Raw genomic sequence first — 21,405 nt, forward strand, 5'->3', positions numbered from 1 at the left:
ACTGCTGTTAATTGAGATGGGAAAGATGGCAAGAAGTGCAGGTAAGGCAGAGAAGAGGGGTTCTGTTTTAGACAGGCTGGAGGTGCTCAGCCATCCAAATGGAGATTCTGAGAGGAAAGCTGGACACCCTTGTCTTGAGTTGAAGGAAGCGGTCTGATAGATTTGGCTGTGTCACCACCCAAATCTCATCTTGAATTGTAGTTCCCACAATTCCCACTTGTCATGGGAGGGACCCAGTAGGAGGCAGACAAATCACGGGGGTGGCTCTTTCCCATGTTGTTCTTGTGATAGTGAACACGGCTCACAAGAGCTGATGGTTTTATAAAGGGAGTTCCCCTGCATGAGCTCTCTCTTGCCTGCCACCATGTAAGATGTCCCTTGCTTTTCTGCCATGATTGTGAGGCCTCCCCAGCCATGTGGAACTGTGAGTCAATTAAACCTCTTTCCTTTATACATTCCCCAGTCTCAGGCATGTCTTTATCAGCAGTGTGGGAACAGACAAATACATGGTCCAAGCTAGCGCTATTGATTTGAAAATCATCAAGGTATAGATGGTATCAAAGCCTTGAGGCAGAGATCCTAGCTGCATTGCTTACCATTGCATCCCTAGCACTTGGCATAGTTTCCATCACACAGTAGCCATTAAGTATCTACTCAGTGAATAAATAGAATGCATATGGGCTACAGTAGGAGAGAGAAAGAAAACCTTTAATAGACCAAGTTCTATGCGAGCACAAAATTAAAGTCTTTTATTTGAAGATCTTAGCCTGTTTTCCAAATTCAATGTAGTCAATTAGACACTGATTCTGTCTGGTGAAATAAGCATTTTTGTATTTTGGGGGACTGCTGCTGCTTCCGACTCCAAATTAAGGATTTTTTTTTTTTTTTTCTAAAAAAGATGGCTCATGCAAAAATCATTCTTTGGTGTAAATATCTAGCCTTCAAGCAATTCTTGTAATGCAATCAGAAAGAAAAAATTCCATGGTTTGGGAGGGAAAATTTTTGTGTTCTAAATTCTGTATAACTGAGTTCATTTGCTTAACTGCAAAGCAGGAACTGTTAGTGGCTGTCTCTACTGAGTTCAGAGATAGTGTGAGACTATGGGGGAATAGCGGCTTTTTAAGTGCTCTTTAACACAACAACACAAGAAGCTATTTAAATGCTCTTTAAGGTATTTACATAAATATTACTATTATCATTGTGCTTTTATTTTGTGTTATCATGATTACAATTTAAGTGTCTGCTGCTACTGCCTCTTGATCTTTGTTAGCTATGGAGCATGGACTGGACTTTCAGAGCAGCAGCCCTAAAGGAACCTAAACATTAAGCAGAGCTGCCCTCAATCGTTTAACCTGTGTGACTCTGCCTATGACAGCCCCACCCACCCATCTTCACTGGATCCAAATCAGGAGCAAGGCCGTTGGGGTACCTGGTGGGGGTGATGCTGTCAGGGGAGGAGCCCAAAAGGGCAAGCTCAAATTTGAATGTGAAGGGCCAATGCACTGTCAGACTGAGGCAGAGAACCATCATTCATTGAAGCAAGATTTTTCTGGCCTGAGACTTTCAGGGAGCCAAGAAAGACACTCTGGACACGGCTATGGACAGGTAAAGAGGCAGTCTCCTCATGGGTGATTGCACTGGCCTTCCTCTCAGAGCAAATCTGAGTAATGAGACTGGTAGCTATCCCTTTCTCTCATATAACTGTCTGACTGATAAGATCAGCTTGATCAATATGCATATATATATTTTTGATCTGTCTCCTTTTGTTCTATTCAGATCTTATATGCTGTCAGCCAATTCTTGCTGTTTCAGACTTCTCTCGATTTCTCTTTTTCATGTGGCAGAAGAAGTAGTGTGTACAATGTACTGATTCGTCCTGAGATTTGTACCATGGTTGAAACTAATTTATGGTAATAATATGAACATAGCAAATCTTTAGAGACTCAAATCATGAAAAGGTAATAGCAGTACTGTACTAAAAATGGTAGTGTCAATTTTCATAATAATTTTGTACATATTCAACAATAAAACAACTTGAAGACACACTTTCCCAGGGAGATGTTACTGAAATAATTTAGCTATAGTAAGACAATTTGTAATTTTAGAAATGCCAAACATTTTAAATTAATTGCTTGAAAGTCACTTTGATTATGTCCATTACAAGGAGAAAAATTCATTCAAGCAAGTTACTTAATGTTAAAGGACTAATTGTTAGGCAGTTAATGGCACTTTTACTATTAACTAATCTTTCCATTTGCTCAGACATAGCTTAACTTACCTCTCAGGTGTGAATTTGGTTAAGGTCCTCACAATGTTTTTATTTGCAGTTTTTGATCAGTTAATATCATAGAACTTACTCTATTCCTACCTTTATGATTACTATGAATGTATGAGAATAATGCCTAATCCTTATACTTTACCTCAATTTAATTCCTTTATAAAGAACGTGCATTACATAATTAAGATTTTTTAAAAATATATTTTTTTGTAGAGACAGGGTCTTAGACCAGCCCAGGCTGGTCTCTAAGTCCTGGCCTCAAGCAATCCTCCTGCCTGGGCCTCCTAAAGTGTTGGAATTACAGACATGAGCCATCACATTCAATATACAGAATAAAGATTTTTAATGGAGGACTTAATATCCTTCAGAAAATTTTCTTGAGGGCAAACAATATCAAATGTCTCCTCAGTTTACACTGAGATTTTGAAAACAAGTCTGAGGTATAGGTCCTTGTGAAGGGTCCACTGGAAATACTTGTTCAAAGTAAAATGCAAAGCAAAGGTAAACTCAGCAGTTGAAATTCAGAGAAAGACAGAAAAGGAGACAAGATGAAATTCAACAGGACGAAAGAGTGATTAATATCATCATTGAAGAGGAGAGTATCTGTGGCGCTCATCAGTGATGGCAAAATGACTTGGTCAGGCTTATTTTTAACCCGCTTGTTTCTGGTTTGCACGGCTGGGGATGCAGCTAGGGTTCTGCTTCAGGGAGCACAGCTGTCCAGGCAGCTGTCAGCCTGCAGGCTTGAAACACTCCTTCGGCAAAGTGCTTCCTACCCCGGAGAGAAATGATCAGAACAGGGAGCTGGAAACAGGCCCCTAACCAGAGAAGGGAAGTAATGGATCAACAAAGTTAACTAGCAGGTTAGGACCATGCAATTCATTTCGCTCTGACGGGTAACATGTGACAGAAACAGTGCAGGCCTATGGCATTTTCATGCAGAGTAGGACCCAAAAACCCACCCGAAGTCCATTATCTGTGCCACATCCTTCTTATCTAGACTTCCAGGACACTTTTTCTTCCTTGTGATAAGGCTCTCTATCTCTCTACATACACACACACCCCCCAGCAACCAAGGTGCATGTAAAAAGAGGTAGTTTCCTTTGCCTTTCTCATCTATACAGCTCAGGAGGGTAAGTTAAATAGAAAAGGGATTTATTGGTAAGAGATGATGCTTAATTAACCCTGGGCCTCAAAGAGAGAATTGCTTTTCTTTTTCTTCTGTACTTATTAAGCACCTATTATGTGTTGAGCTTATATATACAAAGGGTTATTATATGCTAATATAGTAATAGTAATGGTGGTTGGTACTATGGTAATTACCATAATAATTATTATCCTTTTAAAATAAAGCTAATTATTATTGTATCTTTTTTAGTATTCATTTTATGTTTCTTATGTTTTTTATTTTTTTAAAGACAATCTCACCCTATTACCCAGGCTGGAGTGCAGTGGTGCAATCATAGCTTATCTGCAGTCTTGAACTCCTGGGCTCAAGCAATCTTCCTGCCTTGGCCTCCCAAAGTGTTGGGCTACAGTCATGAGCCACTGCATCTGGCCTAGTATCCATTTAGATCAAAATATGCATTTTTAATTTTAAAATAATATGGCTAATTTTTACCTTACATAATGTGTATACTGGTAATAAAGCCAGTTTGCTGCCTAAGGTGTAAAGTGCTTTCCAATAAGCTTCATGTATGTGGGGGGAAACATTTAAATTGAAACAGATGGCCGGGTGTGGTGGCTCACCCCTGTAATCCCAGCACTTTGGGAGGCTGAGGTGGGTGGATCGCTTGAGCCCAGGCAGCCTGAGCAACATGGCAAAACCCTGTTTCTATAAAAAAATACAAAAATTAGCTGGACATGGTGGCATGTGCGTGTGGTCCCAGCTACTAGGGGGCCGAGGCAGGAGAATCTGGAACCCAGGAGGTCAAGGTTGCACTGAGCAATGCTTGCGCCACTACACTCCAGCCTGGGTGACAGGACTAGACCTTGCCTCAAAAAAATAATAAGAAAAATGAAAAATAAATGGAAACAACTACAAAGAGCTGTTGTCCTAGATGATCTCCTTAGTTAGGCTGATATTTTGGTATTTAACTTTTAACGTCAGGGTCTATCACTGGCACTACATTACTAAAATATCAATTCTCAATGTATATCCACACAAAGACTGGTACATGAATGTTCATAGTACCTTTATTCACAAAACCCTGAAGTAGAGACTATCCAAATATCCACCACCAAGCGAACAAATAAACAACATGTGCTATATCCATGCAATAGAATACCACCCTGCAGGACAAAGGAAGAAGGTACTTTGGGATGAATCCCAAAGTCATGACGCTAAATGAAAGAAGTCAGACACGAAGGAGGAGATAATGTATGCTATACGAAATTCTAGAAAATGAAAGTAACTTATAGTTACAGAAAGCAAATCAGGGCAGGCATAGTGGCTCACACTTACAATCCCAGCACTTTGAGAGTCCCAGTGGGAGGATTGCTAGAACTCAGGAGTTTAAGACCAGCCTGGGCAACACAGTGAAACTCCATTCTCCATAAAAAGAGGAAAAAAAGAAAGCAAATCAGTGGTTGCCCTGTGGGGAGGGGAAGGACTGCAAAGGGGGAGGAAGAAGCTCTGGTGGGGTGAGGGTGGTGATTCGGGTTCTGTATCCTGACTGTGGTAGCAGTTTGGGGTGTTTACACCCAAAAATATTCGTAGAATTATGCATCTGAAATGGTTGAAGTTTACTGTATGTAAATTATACCTCAATGTAAGAAAAAATAATGAGTAAGAAAAGTTTCAATTCTCTTGCCAGCAAACGTTATTCAAATTCCTGAGCCCTTTACTTCGCAAATTCTCTGCACTTCTGCCCCGTACCATTAGGTGACAGCACTAGCTCCACAAATTGGGTAAATGCATTTCTGGAAAAGACTAGGGACAAAATCCAGGCACCACTGTGCTTTCATATCAACCATGCTGTACAGCTTGTGTTGCTGTTTGCAGCTGCAATGGGGACTCTTGATTTCTTTAAAGAAACTTGGGTTACCAGAGTATTTCCACAAATGCTATTCAAGTTAGTGCTTATGATATGCAAGACACTGTGCTAGGAGCCAGAAACCAAAGAGGAGGAGAAATCAGTCATTATGTGGGAACAGCATAGCAAGATATTTGGATTATTTTGCCTAGTTATAAAAGCAGCAGAGTATAAAATCACACATGCAATCAGTATAATCCAAATTATGTAAATATATGCCTGTAGAAAGACTAGAGGAATAAACAGAAGAATCTTCACAGTCATTGTCATTAGACACTATGTCTAATTATCATTATTAGACACTGGTATTCGAGATTTCAAAAATGTTTAATATTTTAAAATTTAGAGTTCTTCTATTTTTCCGTAGTATTCAAGTTTGACAATGATCAAATATTACTCTTTCTTTTTTTTTTCTTGAGGTGGAGTTTTGGTCTTATTGCCCACGCTGGAGTGGAATGGTGTGACCGTAGCTAACTGCAACCTCCGCCTCCTGGGTTCAAGCAATTCTGTCGCCTCAGCCTCCTGGGTAGCTGGGATTACAGGCGCCCGCCACCACACTTGGCTAATGCTTGTATTTTTAGTAGAAATGGGGTTTCACCATGTTGGCCAGGCTGGTCTCGAACTCTTGACTTCAGGTGATCCACCTGCCTCGGCCTCCCAAAGTGCTGGGATTACAGGTGTGAGCCACCATGCCCAACCAAGTGTTGCTCTTATACATTAAAAAACAGGTGTGAGCCACTGCACCCAGCCAGGTATTACTCTTATACATTAAAAAATAGGCCGGTGGAGTGGCTCACGCCTATAATCCCAGCACTTTGGGAGGCCAAGGTGAGCAGATCACCTGAAGTCAGGAGTTCGAGGCCAGTCTGCCCAAGATGGTGAAACACCGTCTCTACTAAAAATACAAACATTACCTGGGCACGGGGGTGGGTGCCTGTAATCCCAGCTACACAGGAGGCTGAGGTGGGAGGATCTGCTGAGCCTGGGAGATTTGCCTGAGCCTGGGAGGTTGAGGCTACAATAAGCCAAGATCATGCCAGTGTACTTCAGCCTGGGCGACAAAGTGAGACCTTATCTCAAAAAAAAAAAAAAAAAAAAAATTAAAAAAAGAAATTTAGATTGAGGTCCAACTGTAAAAGGTGGCCTAAACACCACATCAAAGAGTTTGGAGTTTATTCTGCGGACAGAAGAGAACCATCGGGGCTCTTCAGCATGGGAATGGCATGGTGCACCTGGGTTTTTGTGAGATCATGGTGGTGACACTGTGAGAATGTTATTTTGGAGGGACTGGAGGCAGAGAGACCAGTTAAAAGGCCAGCACAACAGATAAGGAGAAAGAAAATGGGGGCTTGGACCGAAGCAGAGAACCGCAGACAGAGAAGGTACCAATTCAAGATATATTGGGGGGGTTTGAATCAGCACATTTAGATGATGAATTAAATATGAGGACCGAGGAAGAAGAAATGAGTCAAGGATACTAACCTGCTTACCTGAGGTGGCAAAGGAGAGGCAGTTTAGGACAGGGGGCAGTTGAGGAATATCGTTTTGATCATTTTGAGTTTGAGGTACAAGTTGGACACTTAGGTAAAGACTGGAGGGGAAATCTGAAAATATAATTATGGGACTGAGGAACAAGTTTTTTATTTTTTGTTTTGTTTTCTTGTTGAAGAACAAATTTAATTGTAATTCCAAGTCATCAGCATCTAGGAGACAGTGGCAGGAGGTGACCGTCTTGTGGGTAAGGGTTTGGGGTCCTTGATGAGTATCTCTCAATTGGCCTTAAATATAAGCAGAAAAAGGAGTTTATGATGGATTCCAGGCTCAACAGGACTTAGTAGGGCTCAGGCATCCAGCAGAGGAAGCCAGAGCATCTTCTTTGGTTTAGCCCAAGTAACGACTTCTTTAAAAAGCTGAAGGAAAATCTAGAGTGATCAGATAATAAACTGTACTCTTGCATTTTCTCTCCCTCCTCTCACCCACAGCCTCTTGATGAACCGGAGGAAGTTTCTTTACCACTTCAAAAATGTCCGCTGGGCTAAGGGTCGGCATGAGACCTACCTGTGCTATGTAGTGAAGAGGCGGGACAGTGCTACTTCCTTTTCACTGGACTTTGGTCATCTTCGCAATAAGGTATCAAAGTCGGCTTTGCAAGCAGTCTAATGGTCAACTGCAAGTGCTTTTAGAGCCACCTGCTGATGGTATTACTTCCATCCTTTTTTGGCACTCGTGTCTCTATTACATTCCTCAAATCCTTTTTTTCTTTCTTTTTCCATGTCCATGCACCCATATTAGACGTGGCCCAAAATATGTGATTTAATTCCTCCCCAGTAATGCTGGGCACCCTAATGCCACACTTTCCTTCAATGCCAAGAACAACTGCTCCCAAAATTTTTACCCGCTTTCCTCAGCCTCTGAATTGCCTTTGAGATTAATTAAGCTAAAATCATTTTTATTTGGGAGAATATTATCAGCTTGTTCAAGCAAAAATTTTAAATGTGAAAAACAAATTGTGTCTTAAGCATTTTTGAAGATTAAGGAAGAAGAATTTGGGAAAAAATTAACAGTGGCTCAATTCTGTTTTCCAAATGATTTCTTTTCCCTCCTGTTCACATGGATCATAGACCAGTGAATACATTCAACATGGTGATCCCCAGAAAACTCAGAGAAGCCTCAGCTGATTGATGAATTAAACTGATCTTTCAGCTACCCGAGAGAATTACATTTCCAAGAGACTTCTTCACCAAAATCCAGACGGGTTTACATAAACTTCTGCCCGTGGGTATCTCCTTTCTCCTAACATGCTGTGACGTCTGGACTTGGCGGAATCTCAGGGAAGCATCCATGGGGTGGAAGGTCATTATATGGTTCATTGTTTGATGGTTATATTACCATGCAATTTTCTTTGCCTACATTTGTATTGGGTACATGCCAGTCTCCTTCCTATCTGGTGACATGACACATTCTATTTCAGAAGGCTTTGGTTTTACCAAGCACTTTCATTTACCTTTCGTGGCAGTGCCTAGTACTTCTCTTACAACACCCATCTGTCTGCTTTACCAAAATCTATTTCCGCTTTTCAGATCCTCATAAACTGTCCTACCTCTACCTAGTGGTCCAGGTATATTTCCACAATGTTACATCAACAGGCACTTGCAGCCATTTTCCTTCTCAAAAGGTGCAAAAAGCAACTTCATAAACACAAATTAAATCTTCGGTGAGGCAGTGTGACACTGCTTCCTCCAAACTCAGCGCACTTCATCTTCCTCATTCCGCAAAAACCCATAGCCTTCCTTCACTCTGCAGGACTAGTGCAACCAAGGGTTCAGCTCTACCTACTGGTGTGCTCTTCCGAGCAAGTTGCTTAGCCTCTCTGTAACACAAGGACGGTAGCTCCTAGCATCCCCAAAGATCATTGTAGGAGACAATGACTAAGGCTACCAGAGCCGCAAGAAAAGTCAGTGAATGTTAGCGGGGTCTTCTCTGTCTCCCCAGTCCGGCTGCCACGTGGAATTGCTCTTCCTCCGCTACATCTCCGACTGGGACCTAGACCCTGGCAGGTGCTACCGCGTCACCTGGTTCACCTCCTGGAGCCCCTGCTACGACTGTGCCCGACATGTGGCCGACTTCCTGCGAGGGAACCCCAACCTCAGTCTGAGGATCTTCACCGCGCGCCTCTACTTCTGCGAGGACCGCAAGGCTGAGCCTGAGGGGCTGAGGCGGTTGCACCGCGCCGGGGTGCAAATAGCCATCATGACCTTCAAAGGTGCGAAAGGGCCTTCCGCGCAGGCGCAGTGCAGCAGCCCTCATTCGGGATTGCGATGCAGAACGAATGAGTCAGTGGGGAAGCACCAGGGGAAGAAGTGGGCGGGGATTCTGGGTCACCTTTGGAGCCGAAATTAAAGGTTACAAGTAGAGAAAAGAGTAAATGGCTCAGAGCCAAGGCCCTGAGGAAATGAGAAAATGGGGCCAGGTTGCTTTCTTTTCCCTCGATTTGGAACCTGAACTGTCTTCTACCACCACATCCCCGCCTTTTTTTCTTTCTTTCTTTCTTTTTTTTTTTAAAGATTATTTTTACTGCTGGAATACTTTTGTAGAAAATCGTGAAAGAACTTTCAAAGCCTGGGAAGGGTTGCATGAAAATTCAGTTCGTCTCTCCAGACAGCTTCGGCGCATCCTTTTGGTAAGGGGCTTCCTTGCTTTTTAAATTTCTTTTCTTTCTCTGTAGTCTTTTTTGGAGCTTCGTATATTTCTTATATTTTCTTATTGTTTAATCACTCTCAGTTTTCATCTGATGAAAACTTTATTGCTTCTCCACATCAGCTTTTTCTTCTGCTCTTTCACCATTCAGAGCCCTCTGCTAAGGTTCCTTTTCCCTCCCTTTTCTTTCTTTTGTTGTTTCACATTTTTAAATTTCCGTCTATCCCCAGGGTTGTGTTTCCTTCCTGGTCAGAATTCTTTTCTCCTTTTTTTAAAGAAAAACAAAAACACAAAACAAAACAAAACAATACAAAAAATCCCAAAAAACTCTTTCCCAATTTACTTTCTTCCAAAATGTTAGAAAGCCATCCATTCAGTTTAGAAGCCTCTCAGGCCCCACCAACCTCCAACTGAGTTTTGAAGCCATTCACTCAATTTGCCCCTCTCTTTCTCTACAGCCCCTGTATGAGGTTGATGACTTACGAGACGCATTTCGTACCTTGGGACTTTGATAGCAACTTCCAGGAATGTCACACACGATGAAATATTTCTGCTGAAGACAGTGGATAAAAAACAATCCTTCAAGTCTTCTCTGTTTTTCTTCTTCAACTCTCATTTTCTTAGAGTTTAGAGAAAAAATATTTATATACGACTCTTTAAAAAGATCTATGTCTTGAAAATAGAGAAGGAACACAGGCCTGACCAGGGACATGCTGCAATTGGTGCAGTTTTGAATGCAACATTGTCCCCTACTGGGAATAACAGAAGTGCAGGACCTGGGAGCATCCTAAAGTGTCAATGCTTTTCTATGACTTTTAGGTGGGATGAGAGCAGAAGGTAGATCCTAGAAAGCATGGTGAGAGGATCAAAAGTTTTTATATCAACATCCTTTATTATTTGACTCATTTGAGTTAACAATGGTGTTAGTGATAGATTTTTCTATTCTTTTCCCTTGATGTTTACTTTCAAGTAACACAAACTCCTCCATCAGGCCATGATCTATAGAACCTCCTAATGAGAGTATCTGGGTGATTGTGATCCTAAACCATCTCTCCAAAGCATTAATATCCAATCATGTGCTGTATGTTTTAATCAGCAGAAGCATGTTTTTATGTTTGTATAAAAGAAGATTGTTATGGGTGGGGATGGAGGTATAGACCATGCATGGTCACCTTCAAGCTATTTTAATAAAGGATCTTAAAATGGGCAGGAGAACTGTGAACAAGACACCCTAATAATGGGTTGATGGCTGATGTAGCAAATCTTCTGGAAACACAAACTCTTTTAAGGAAGTCCCTAATTTAGAAATACCCACAAACTTCATATATCATTATTAGCAAACAATTGGAAGGAAGTCCCTTGAATGTTGGGAAGAGGAAAATCTATTGGCTCTCCTGGGTCTCTTAATCTCAGAAATGCCAATCAGGTCAAGGTTTGCTACTTTTTGTATGTGTGTGATGCTTCTCCCAAAGGTATATTAACTATATAAGAGAGTTGTGACAAAACAGAATGACAAAGCTGCGAACGATAAAACACATGCTTATAGTTCTAGCTGCTTGGGAGATTGAGGAGGGAGGATGACTTGAAGACAGGTGTTCAAGGCCAGCCTGGGCAACATAGCAAGACCCTGTCTCTTCAAAAAAGAAAAAAAAGAGAGAGAGAGAGAGAGGACCGGGCGTGGTGGCTCATGCCTGTAATCCCAGCACTTTGGGAGGCCGAGCTGGGCAGATCACCTGTGGTCAGGAGTTTGAGACCAGCCTGGCCAACATGGCAAAACCCCGTCTCTACTAAAACTACAAAAATTAGCCAGGCATGGTAGCAGGTGCCTGTAATCCCAGCTACTTGGGAGGCTGAGGCAGGAGAATTGCTTGAACCCAGGAGGTGGAGGTCACAGTGAGCCGAGATCGTGCCATTGCACTCCAGCCTGGGTGTTAAGAGCAAGACTCTGTATTAAAAAAAAAGAAAGAAAAGGGAAAAAAAAAGAGAGAGAGAGAAAGAGAACAATATTTGGGAGAGAAGGATGGGAAAGCATTGCAAGGAAATTGTGCTTTATCCAACAAAATGTAAGGAGCCAATAAGGGATCCCTATTTATCTCAATTTGGTGTCTATTTGTCCCTAACAACTGTCTTTGATAGTGAGAAAAATATTCAGAATAACTATATCCGTGTGCAGTTATTACCTAGCAACCCTTGCAGTGAAGATGAACAGATCCATAGGAAAACTTGTATACACAGCTGTCTTATTTTAATCTTACTGTATATAAGTTTGTAAAAAAGTTAAATATTAAAAATTGTTACTTCATGTATTCATTTATATTTTATATTATTTTGTGTCTAATGATATTTTTATTAACATGATTTCCTTTTCTGATATATTGAAATGGATTCCCAAAGCTTCATAAATTTATAACTGTAGGAATGATTCTAATAACAATGTATGTAATTGTAACATTGAAGTAATGGTGCTATGAAGCCATTTCTCTTGATTTTTAGTAAACTTTTATGACAGCAAATTTGCTTCTGGCTCACTTTCTATCAATTAAATAAATGATAAATAACTTTGGAAGTTTTGAAGATAAAATACCAAGTGTAATAATATAAAAGTGATTTATATTAAGTTAAAATAAAAAATCAGTATGATGGGATAAACTTGAGAGTCCAGAAGTTATCCCATACATCTGTAGTCAACTAATTTCTCACAAGGGTGTAAGCACCATTCATTAGAGCAAAAATGATCTTCTCAACAAATGGTGCTGAGCTAATTGGATATTACATGCAAAGGAATGAATTTGAGTCTCTACTACACACCGTATATAAAAATTAAAGATTCATCAAATACCTAAATATTAGAGCCTAAATTATAAACCCTTAGAGAGAAACATAGGTAAAAATTTGTATGACTTTAGATTAGGCAACAGTTCCTTAATTATGACACCAAAAGCACAAGTAACCAAAGACAAAAATAAATAAGTTGGACTTCATCAAAATTAAAAATCTTTGTGCATCAAAGGACACTTAGTAATAAAGTGAAAAGACAACCCACAGAAGTAGTAGAAAACACTTGCAAATCATATATCTGATAAGGGCTGTGATATTATGATATATGTTGGTTGTTGTCCATAGTTCCTGGCTTATAACCCCCCCCCCCCCGCCAACCCTTATTACAGTCATGTTATAAGGTTGGATGGTTTAGACCTCAGAAGCAAAACTGTCTCTCTGACCTTCTCCTGCCCTCCTGTCTCTGGCCCCTCATTCTTCCCTGAGGCCATCCATAAAAACTAGAATCTCTCTTCCACAAGGTATTCAAAGAAACCAGCACCTCCTTTCCCCCAAACCAGTCATAAAACCTAAAAATACTACTCTAATTCCCCCTCTTTTCCATATAAACACTGGCTATAAAGAAATAATCTGACTGGGCATGACGGCTCATGCCTGTAATCCCAGCGTTATGGGAGGCCGAGGCGGGCGAGTGGCCTGAGCCTTGGAGTTCAAGACCAGCCTGGGCAACACAGTGAGACCCCCGTCTCTACAAAACGTAGCTGGGCATGGTAGCACACATCTGTAGTCCCAGCTACTCAGGAGGCTGTCTCAAAAACAAAAAACAAACAAACAAAAAAACTGACCTATCTTGTTGGATTGTAGATCATCAGACCTTCATTCCCGACAGGGTCCTGCCCATATCTTGGGTGAAGGAATGCTGCACAGAGAGGCCAAGAAGAATCTGGACAGACAGGCCTTGCTGGGTTTCCCCATTCTATTAGCATTAGCTCATACCTTTTTTTCTTTTTCTTTTTTGAGACAGAGTCTAGCTCTGTCACCCAGGCTGGCACGCAGTGGTATGATCTCAGCTCACTGCAACCTCCGCCTTCTGGGCTCAAGCAATTCTACTGCCTCAGCCTCCCAAGTAGTTGGGACTACAGGCGCCTGCCACCATGCCTGGCTAATTTTTGTATTTTTAGTAGCGATGGGGTTTCACCATATTGGTCAGGCTGGTCTTGAACTCCTGACCTTGGGTGATTTGCCCGCCTTGGCCTCCCAAAGTGCTGGGATTACAGACGTGAGCCACTGTGGCCAGTCTTGATCATACCCTTTTTTCTAATCACAATTTTACGTGGTTATCCATGCTTCAGTTATGCCTATCCAATGAAGTCTCCATAAAGCCCAAGAGGACAGGGTTTAGGGAGCTTTCAGAGAGTTAAACACAAGAAGGTAAACAAAAACTCATCCATGCCTATAGTGCAGGTCTACAGAAAAATACAAAAACAAAAACAAAAAATTCCAAACTCATCTGTGTCCTGGGAGAGTGGTGTACCACATCTCGGCGGGTACAGAAGCTTCTGTGCTCAGGAACCTTCTAGACCTTGCCCTATGTATCTCTTCATCTGGCTGCTTATTTGTGTCATTATCCTTTGTAATAAACCAGTAAACATAAGTATTTCCCTGAGTTCTGTGGGCAGTCCTAACGAATTAATCAAACCCAACGAAGGTCATGCGAACCCCAACTTGAAGTAACCGGTCAGAAGTTCCAGAGGTCTGGACTTGTGACTGGTGGGAGCATGGGGATAATCTCATGGGACTGAACCCTCAACTGCGGGATCTGAAACTGTCCAGGTAGATAGTGTCTGAATTGAACTGGAGGATACCCGGCTTGTGTCTGCTGCAGAATAGATTGCTTGCATTGATTACAGAAGTCTCCTGTGTTGATTGCGGCTGTGGTATGAGAACAGAGGGAAAAACAGTTTGTGTATTTTTTCTACTCAAGAGTCTAGTATCCAGAACATCTAAAGAACTCTTAGGTTGGACACAGTGGCTAACGTCTGTAATCCCAGCATTTTGGAGGCTGAGGAGGGAGGATTGCTTGAGCCCAGGAGTTCAAGAGTAGCCTGAGAAACATGGTGAGACCAAATCTCTACAAAAAATTTTAAAAAATTAGCTGGACAGGTGCTGTGAGCCTGTGGTCTCAGATACATGGAAGGCAGAGGCAGATGATCTTTTGAGCCCAGCAAGCCGAGGCTACAGTGAGCCATGTTCACACCACTGCACTCTATCCTGGGTGACAGGATTCTGCCTCAAAAAAAAAAAAAAAAAAAAAAAAAAAAAGAGAGAGAGAAGAAAACTCTTATAATTCAACAACAAAAGACAAACAGCCTCATTAAAAATGGCCAGATTGCCACTTAAAAGACTTAAGTAGACATTTCTTGAAATATTTACAAATGGTCAATAAGCACATGAAAAGATACTCAATATCATTAGTCACTAGGGACATGCAAATTAAAACCACAAAGAAATACTATTTTATATCTACGAGGGTGGCGATACACAAGCAAACAAACAAAAAAACCCAATAACGAGTACTGTAGAAATTAGAACCCTCATATATTGGCTGGTGAAAATATAAAATGGTGCAGCAGTTGTGGAAAACAGTTTGGCAGTTCCTCTAAAGTTAAACATAGAATTACCATGTGATCCAGCAATTCTACTCCTGGGTATATATCTAAGAGAATTAGAGACATGTGTTTAAACTAAAACTTGTACAGGAATGTTCAAAAAAACATATTCATAATGGCCAAAAAGTAGACACACCATCAACTAATGAATAAACAAAAGGTGGTATATCTACACAATGGAATTTTATTCAGCTATAAAAATGAATGAAGTGCTGATACATGCTACAACATGGATAAACCTTGCAAACATTGTGCTGTGTGAAAGAATTTAGACACAAAAAGTCACTCATTGTATGATTCAGTTCATATAAAATGTCCAGAAGAGGAAAATCCATAGAGACAGAAAAATTTGTGGTTGTCATGGACTGGAGGGAGGGGGAAATGAGGAGTGTCTACTTAATGGTTATGAGATTTTTCTTTTAAGGGTGATGAAAATAGCCTGGAGTTAGATAGTAGAATTATACACATTTTTTAAAAGGCAGTATGACTTTTCTTTTCTTTTTTTTTTTTTGAGATAGAGTCTTACTCTGTCGCCTAGGCTGGAGTGCAGTGGCATGATCTCAGCTCACTGCAACCTCTGCTTCCTGGGTTCAAGTGATTCTCCTGCCTCAGCCTCCTGAGTAGCTGGAACTACAGGCGTGTACCACAACATCCTGCTAATTTTTTGTATTTTTCCTAGAGATGGGGTTTAGCCATGTTGGCCAGACTGGTTTCGAACTCCTGACCTCAAGTGATGTACCCACCTTGGCCTCCCAAAGTGCTGGGATTATAGGCATGAGCCATCGTGCTCAGCCGACAATAATTATTTTTAAGATTTCATGAGAAATAGAGTTTATTTATTTATTTATTCTTCCAAATATTTGTTGACGAACTGTACTATGTGCATAACATTGTGACATCATGAAGCTATATGAAGAAAGTTTTTAATTAAAAAAAGTCTCTGCCTTCAATAAGCTTTGGCAATCCACGTACATGGATAAAATATTACATGAAGTTTTAAAATGAAAGTTGGCAGCCAAGCACAGTGGCTCACACCTGTAATCCCAGCACTTTGAGAGGCCGAGGTGGGTGGATCGCCTGAGGTCAGGAGTTCGAGACTGGCCTGGCCAATATGGTGAAACCCTGTCTCTACTAAAAATACAAAGATTAGCTGGGCTTGGTGGTGGGCGCCTGTAATCCCAGCTACTTGGGAGGTTGAGGCAGGAGAATCGCTTGGACCCAGGAGGCAGAGGTTGTAGTGAGCCGAGATCATGCCACTGTACTCCAGGCTGGGCAACAAGAGCAAAACTCCAGCTCAAAAAAAAAAAAAGAAAAAGAAAGAAATTTGGGGAACTTTTCATCACAGAAAGCATTATTCATCAGAATTTTAAGCCTTTATTTCAAACTTTTTTTTTCTTTTTTGAGATAGAGGCTTGCTCTGTTGCTCAGGCTGGAGTGTACTAGCATGATCTTAGCTCACTGCAACCTCTGATTCTCAGGCTGGTCAAGCAATTCTCTTGCCTTAGCCTCCTGAGTAGCTGGGATTACAGGCATGCACCACCACGCCTGGCTAATTTTTGTATTTTTGGTAGACACAGGGTTTCGCCATGTTGGCTAGGCTGGTCTTGAACTCCTGACCTCAAGTGATCCGCCCGCCTTGGCCTCCCAAAGTGCTGGGATTACAGGTGTGAGCCACCATGCCCGGTCCTATTTCAAACTTAAAAATTGTGTTATATGACTTACAAATCTAATTTTTTGCATTAAATGACAACCACTTTCACTTCTTCTTTAATATTGGAGCAACCCAAGATAGAGATTATACTTTTAAAAACAAAAGTATTATTTTTTTGGGACTGAATCTTGCTCTGTTGCGTGGGATAGGTCAGAGTGGTGAAAGAAGCTATAGGGAAAGAAGCAGGCCTTTTGAAAGGTTAGAAGGCTCTGCAAAGCTTCTGGGGAGAATAAACTGGAGGCAGCTGTTCACTTATCCTGAGGCAGAGGGCGAGAAATAGGTACAAGGAAGTATAGGGGAATTTATCTAAATAGCCTTGCTTACCCATGTTGCCCAGAAACCACCTGTGGTCATCCAAGAGTGACTGCTCCCAGTAAGGGGAAACAATAAAGTTAATTACCTGCAGATTGTGTTTGCACCAGGCTTTCACATTATGTTTGTACTAAATAAATGCAAGCAGCTCCAGCTGCTCCACACTGCTCACCCTGCTGGCAGTCCCCTAGCAGCTCTTACACTGTATACCTGTGTCTGAGTACTCCTTTCACCCGTCGCTTGGCCAGGGTCTGCGGGACAGATCCGGCATTCTGTTACTGAGGCTAGAATGCAGTGGTATGATCATAGCTCACTGTGCAGTCCCAAACTCCTAGGGTCAAGCAATCCTCCTACCTCAGTCTTTCAAGTAGCTGGGACTAAGAGCATATACCACCATGCCTGACTACTTAAAAAAAAAAAATTATTTGTAGAGGCTGGGCGTAGTGGCTCATGCCTGTAATCCCAGTACTTTGGGAGGCTGAGGTGGGAGGATGACTTGAGCTCAGGAGTTTGAGACCAGCCTGGGCAACATGGTAAAACCCCATCTCTACTAAAAATACAAAAAATTAGCCAGGCGTGGTGGTGTGCATCTGTAGTGCCAAATACTGGGGAGGCTGAGGTGGGAGGAGCGCTTGAGTCTGGGAGGCAGAGGTTGCAGTGAGCCAAGGTCGCACCACTGCACTCCTGCCCCAGCGACAGAGTGAGCCCCGTCTCAAAATACATAAATAAATATATAAATAATTTGTAGAGGGCCAGGTGCCATGGTGCATGCCTATAATCCCAGCACTTTGGGAGGCCGAGGCAGGAGGATCACTTGAGCCCAGACGTTTGAGACCAGCCTGGGCAACACAGTGAGACCTCATCTCTATACAGAAAAAAAAAATTAATTAAAAAAATAACATAAAATATTATTTGTAGAGATGGACTCTTGCTGTGTTGACCAAGCTGGTCTCAAACTCCTGGCCTCAAAGGATCCTCTTGCCTCAGTCTCCCAGAACACTGGGATTACAGACCTGAGCTGCCACATCTGGCTAAAAAATCCTATTGGCAAATTTGATTACACTATTTCCTTCCTTCCTTCGTTCGTTCCTTCCTTCCTTCCTTCCTTCCTTTCCTTCCTTCCTTCCTTCCTTCCTTCCCTCCCTCCCTTCCTCCCTCCCTCCTTTCTTCTCCCTTCCCTTCCCTTCCCTTTTCCATCCCCTTCCCTCCCTTCCCCTTCCCTCCCCTCCCCTCCCCTTCTGGAGTCTTGCTATGTTGCCCAGGCTGGACTCTAACCACTAGGCTCAAATGATCCTCCTGCCACAGCCTCCCCAGTAGCAGGAACTACAGGCATGCACAACAGCACCCAGCTTACACTACTTTTAACGTTTCAAATTACATCATGCATATGAACATAACTGCTTTTAACCAGTTAAAATGCTTTACAGGGCAGATTTGCAAGTAAATCTAATAAATTAAAGCTACACAATGGCAAAACAAGTTTTCTTAAATATCCTAAATATATCAATGATGTCAACAGATTTAATCAAATTTTCTCAGATCTTTCATTATTTTTGTTCATTTTATTTTATTTTTTGAGATGGAGTTTTGCTCATCACCCAGGCTGGAGGGCAACGGCACGATCTAGGTTCACTGCAACCTCCAGCTCCCGGGTTCAAGCGATTCTCCTGCCTCAGCCTCCCAAGTAGCTGGGATTACAGGCACCTGCCTGCACACCCGACTAATTTTTGTATTATTAGTAGAGACAGGGTTTCACCATGTTGGCCAGGCTGGTCTCGAATTCCTGACCTTAAGTGATCTGCCCGCTTCGGCCTCCCAAAGTGCTGGGATTACAGGCATGAGCCACTGTGCCTGGCCCATTTTAAGGACTTCTTTTTAAAGACTAGTCAAATGCAGTAGTGGGAAGGTAGGGAAATAATAGAACAAAGAGTTTAATCTGTAACTGTGAACAGTCAATTGAGATAACTTCCTACCTTTGGATCAGCCAAACTTTTCGTCTTAAAATGCCAATATCTAAAAGATCAGATTCAGCCAGGCGCAGTGACTCATGCCTGTAATCCCAGCCTTTTGGGAGGTTGAGGCGGGAGGATCACTTGAGGTCTGGAGTTTAAGAACAGCCTGGCCAACATAGTAGAACTCTTTCTCTGCTAAAAATACAAAAATTAGCCAGGTGTGGTGGTGGGTGCCTATAATCCCAGCTACTCAGGAGGCTGAGGCATGAGAATTGCTTGAATCCAAGAGGCAGAGGTTGCAGTGAGCCAAGATCTCACCACAGACCTCCCGCCTGGGCAACAGAGTGAGACTCTGTCTTAAAAAAAAAAAAAATTAGCTGGGTGTGCTGACAAGTGCTTGTAGTCCTAGCTACTCAGGCTGATGTAGGAGGATTACCTGAGCCTGAGAAATTGAGGCTGCAATAAGCTGTGATTGTGCCACTGTACTCACCCTGGGTGACACAGTGACCATCTGTCTCACAAAAAAAAAAAAACACAAAACCTGCAAAAATAATTTGCATACCTTGATCTCATTTATGTTTTAACATGTGTATGTGTGTATGCAGATAGATAACACACGCAGACACATATAGCCTTCCTTTCAAACATATATATACACATACATACATATATATATATATATATATGCTTAGCCAAAGGGCTAAAGAGAAACTCCAACCTGTTAGTTGTGGTTCTCTCCAGGAAGACAGAATAGACGAGGGAAAGAAGCACTGAATATCTTTAATAATTAAAATTAAAGAAAAGAAATACTATTTTAAACTCAGGAAGCAATATAAACTTCATTATTCTATATTCTCCAGCATTTTCTTATTACTCTATAGAATATTTCACAGCTTTAAGGAGTTAAAAAATTTTCAGTAAAATTGAAATCTAGCAGAGGAGATGGCATGGTTCTCTGAGTGTCTAAAAACTGTCCTTCCACATGTGATAGCCTGAGACAGCGATCATAAAGCTATGTCTGTAGGAACCCTGTGCTATAACATTCTGCAGCAATGGGATCCACCTGGATAGGGTGGCCTCAAGCACTCAAGTCATTGTTCCAACAGTGACTTACAAAACATTTTTTGAGGGTTGAACAATCTATGGGAGAGAGTTTAACAGTCAGGGTTAAACTGGAGAAAGATGACTGTACGTGGGGCTATAATGGCATAGGTGGTTATGGGGGATGGCAAGGGAAGTCCCAGATCTGCAGGGCAGGCTGTCAACAAGGGCAGGCTGTAACTCTAGGACGTGAACAATGCTCTATTCCATAGGTGGAATCTCTTCTTCAGGGAAAGCTTCAGTTCTGTTCTTAACTTCTTTCAACTAATTCAATCAGGCCCACCCAATGATCTAGAATCATCCTCCATACCTAAAAGCAATGGATGATGGGCTTCAGACATATCTACAAAATACCTTAGAGCAACACCTACTTTCGTGTTGGACTGAATAACTGAGATGGCTGTAGTGATTGGCTACTTCTTCTGTCTGGTTTTCAGGGACTACACAACCTCTGTCTCTCTGAATATCTCCTTTTCTCTCTAAGGGTTCCCTCCTGCTCACCTCCCTTGTCAGCTGAATTTCTGGCTTACTCAGTTTCTGTTCTATAAGAATTTAACTTGCATGCAGCCCATCATACCCACCCCTTTCTTCACTTTCTATTTTATATTCTTAATCCTATGGCTAACGGGCATTTTTTCCCTCGAATTCCCCAAAGAGGGTCAATATCATTGTCCCTACTCATCTTTTCACCATGAAGAATGTTGATACTAAGGTGGTACTAGTGAGAATTAGCATGACAGCTATAAAACAGTTTATGAAGAATTAACTTAAAGAAAGTGAATGACTAGGTATGAAAGTTGCAAAAGGAAACTGAATTAAAAGCAAACCACCATTTTCTACACTGACTGGAGTTTTGCTCCTTGTTAACAGTTATACTTGAAGAACATATTGCATCTGAGCCTGGGTCTTACCCAGTGGCTGTACTTCCTTGCCTAACTGGCTGTCTCTCCTGTCCCTGGCCCTATAAACCAGTATGACTCACAAACATGTACCTAACAGCACTTAAACTCAAAGCCCAGCTTATGTTTCTCACCATCATCCCAGGACACTTTCACCTTATTTCTGTCCTACCTATGCTCTGATGAGCTCTGCTAGGTCAGTATTCTAAACTCCAGTCTCATGGAAATACCTCAATTCTAGTCTTTGTTGTTCTAGACTTTTGTTTTTGAGACAGGGCCTGGCCTACCCAGGCTGGAGTGTCATGGCATGATCTCGGCTTACTGCAATCTCCACCTCCCGGGCTCAAGGCTTCCCACCTCAGCCTCCCAAGTAGCCGAGACTACAGGCACGAGCCACCATGCCAAGCTAATTTTTGCCCCCTTTTTTTTTGTAGACACAGGAATTCACCATATTGCCCAGGTTGGTCTTGAAC

The 21,405-nt window shown here is 41.8% G+C and overlaps 1 protein-coding gene across 3 annotated transcripts; it reads left to right on the forward strand.

Annotated features, from left to right (window-relative positions):
* Positions 1–885: 885 nt before the first annotated feature.
* Positions 886–11,161, forward strand: AICDA (activation induced cytidine deaminase). 3 transcript variants are annotated; one of them, XM_009180145.3, is made up of 5 exons: positions 886–1,605; positions 7,296–7,443; positions 8,806–9,076; positions 9,408–9,493; positions 9,969–11,161. In XM_009180145.3, exons 1-5 carry the CDS (start codon positions 1,598–1,600, stop codon positions 10,020–10,022), a joined length of 567 nt encoding a protein of 188 aa, XP_009178409.1. In that variant the 5' UTR covers positions 886–1,597; the 3' UTR covers positions 10,023–11,161. The 3 variants fall into 3 exon arrangements, with proteins under 3 accessions (XP_009178409.1, XP_021777691.1, XP_003905988.1); XM_003905939.4 differs by having other exon boundaries at positions 896–1,605; positions 9,378–9,493; XM_021921999.2 differs by lacking the exon at positions 9,408–9,493 and having other exon boundaries at positions 890–1,605.
* Positions 11,162–21,405: the final 10,244 nt, after the last annotated feature.

Source organism: Papio anubis, chromosome 9 (assembly GCF_008728515.1).
Source record: "Papio anubis isolate 15944 chromosome 9, Panubis1.0, whole genome shotgun sequence".
NCBI lineage: Eukaryota > Metazoa > Chordata > Mammalia > Primates > Cercopithecidae > Papio > Papio anubis.

Coding starts and splice junctions, on each gene's coding strand:
- AICDA (XM_003905939.4), top strand. Junction 7,444..8,805: donor TTGGTCATCTTCGCAATAAG/GTATCAAAGTCG, acceptor CTGTCTCCCCAG/TCCGGCTGCCACGTGGAATT. Junction 9,077..9,377: donor AGCCATCATGACCTTCAAAG/GTGCGAAAGGGC, acceptor TTTTTTTTAAAG/ATTATTTTTACTGCTGGAAT.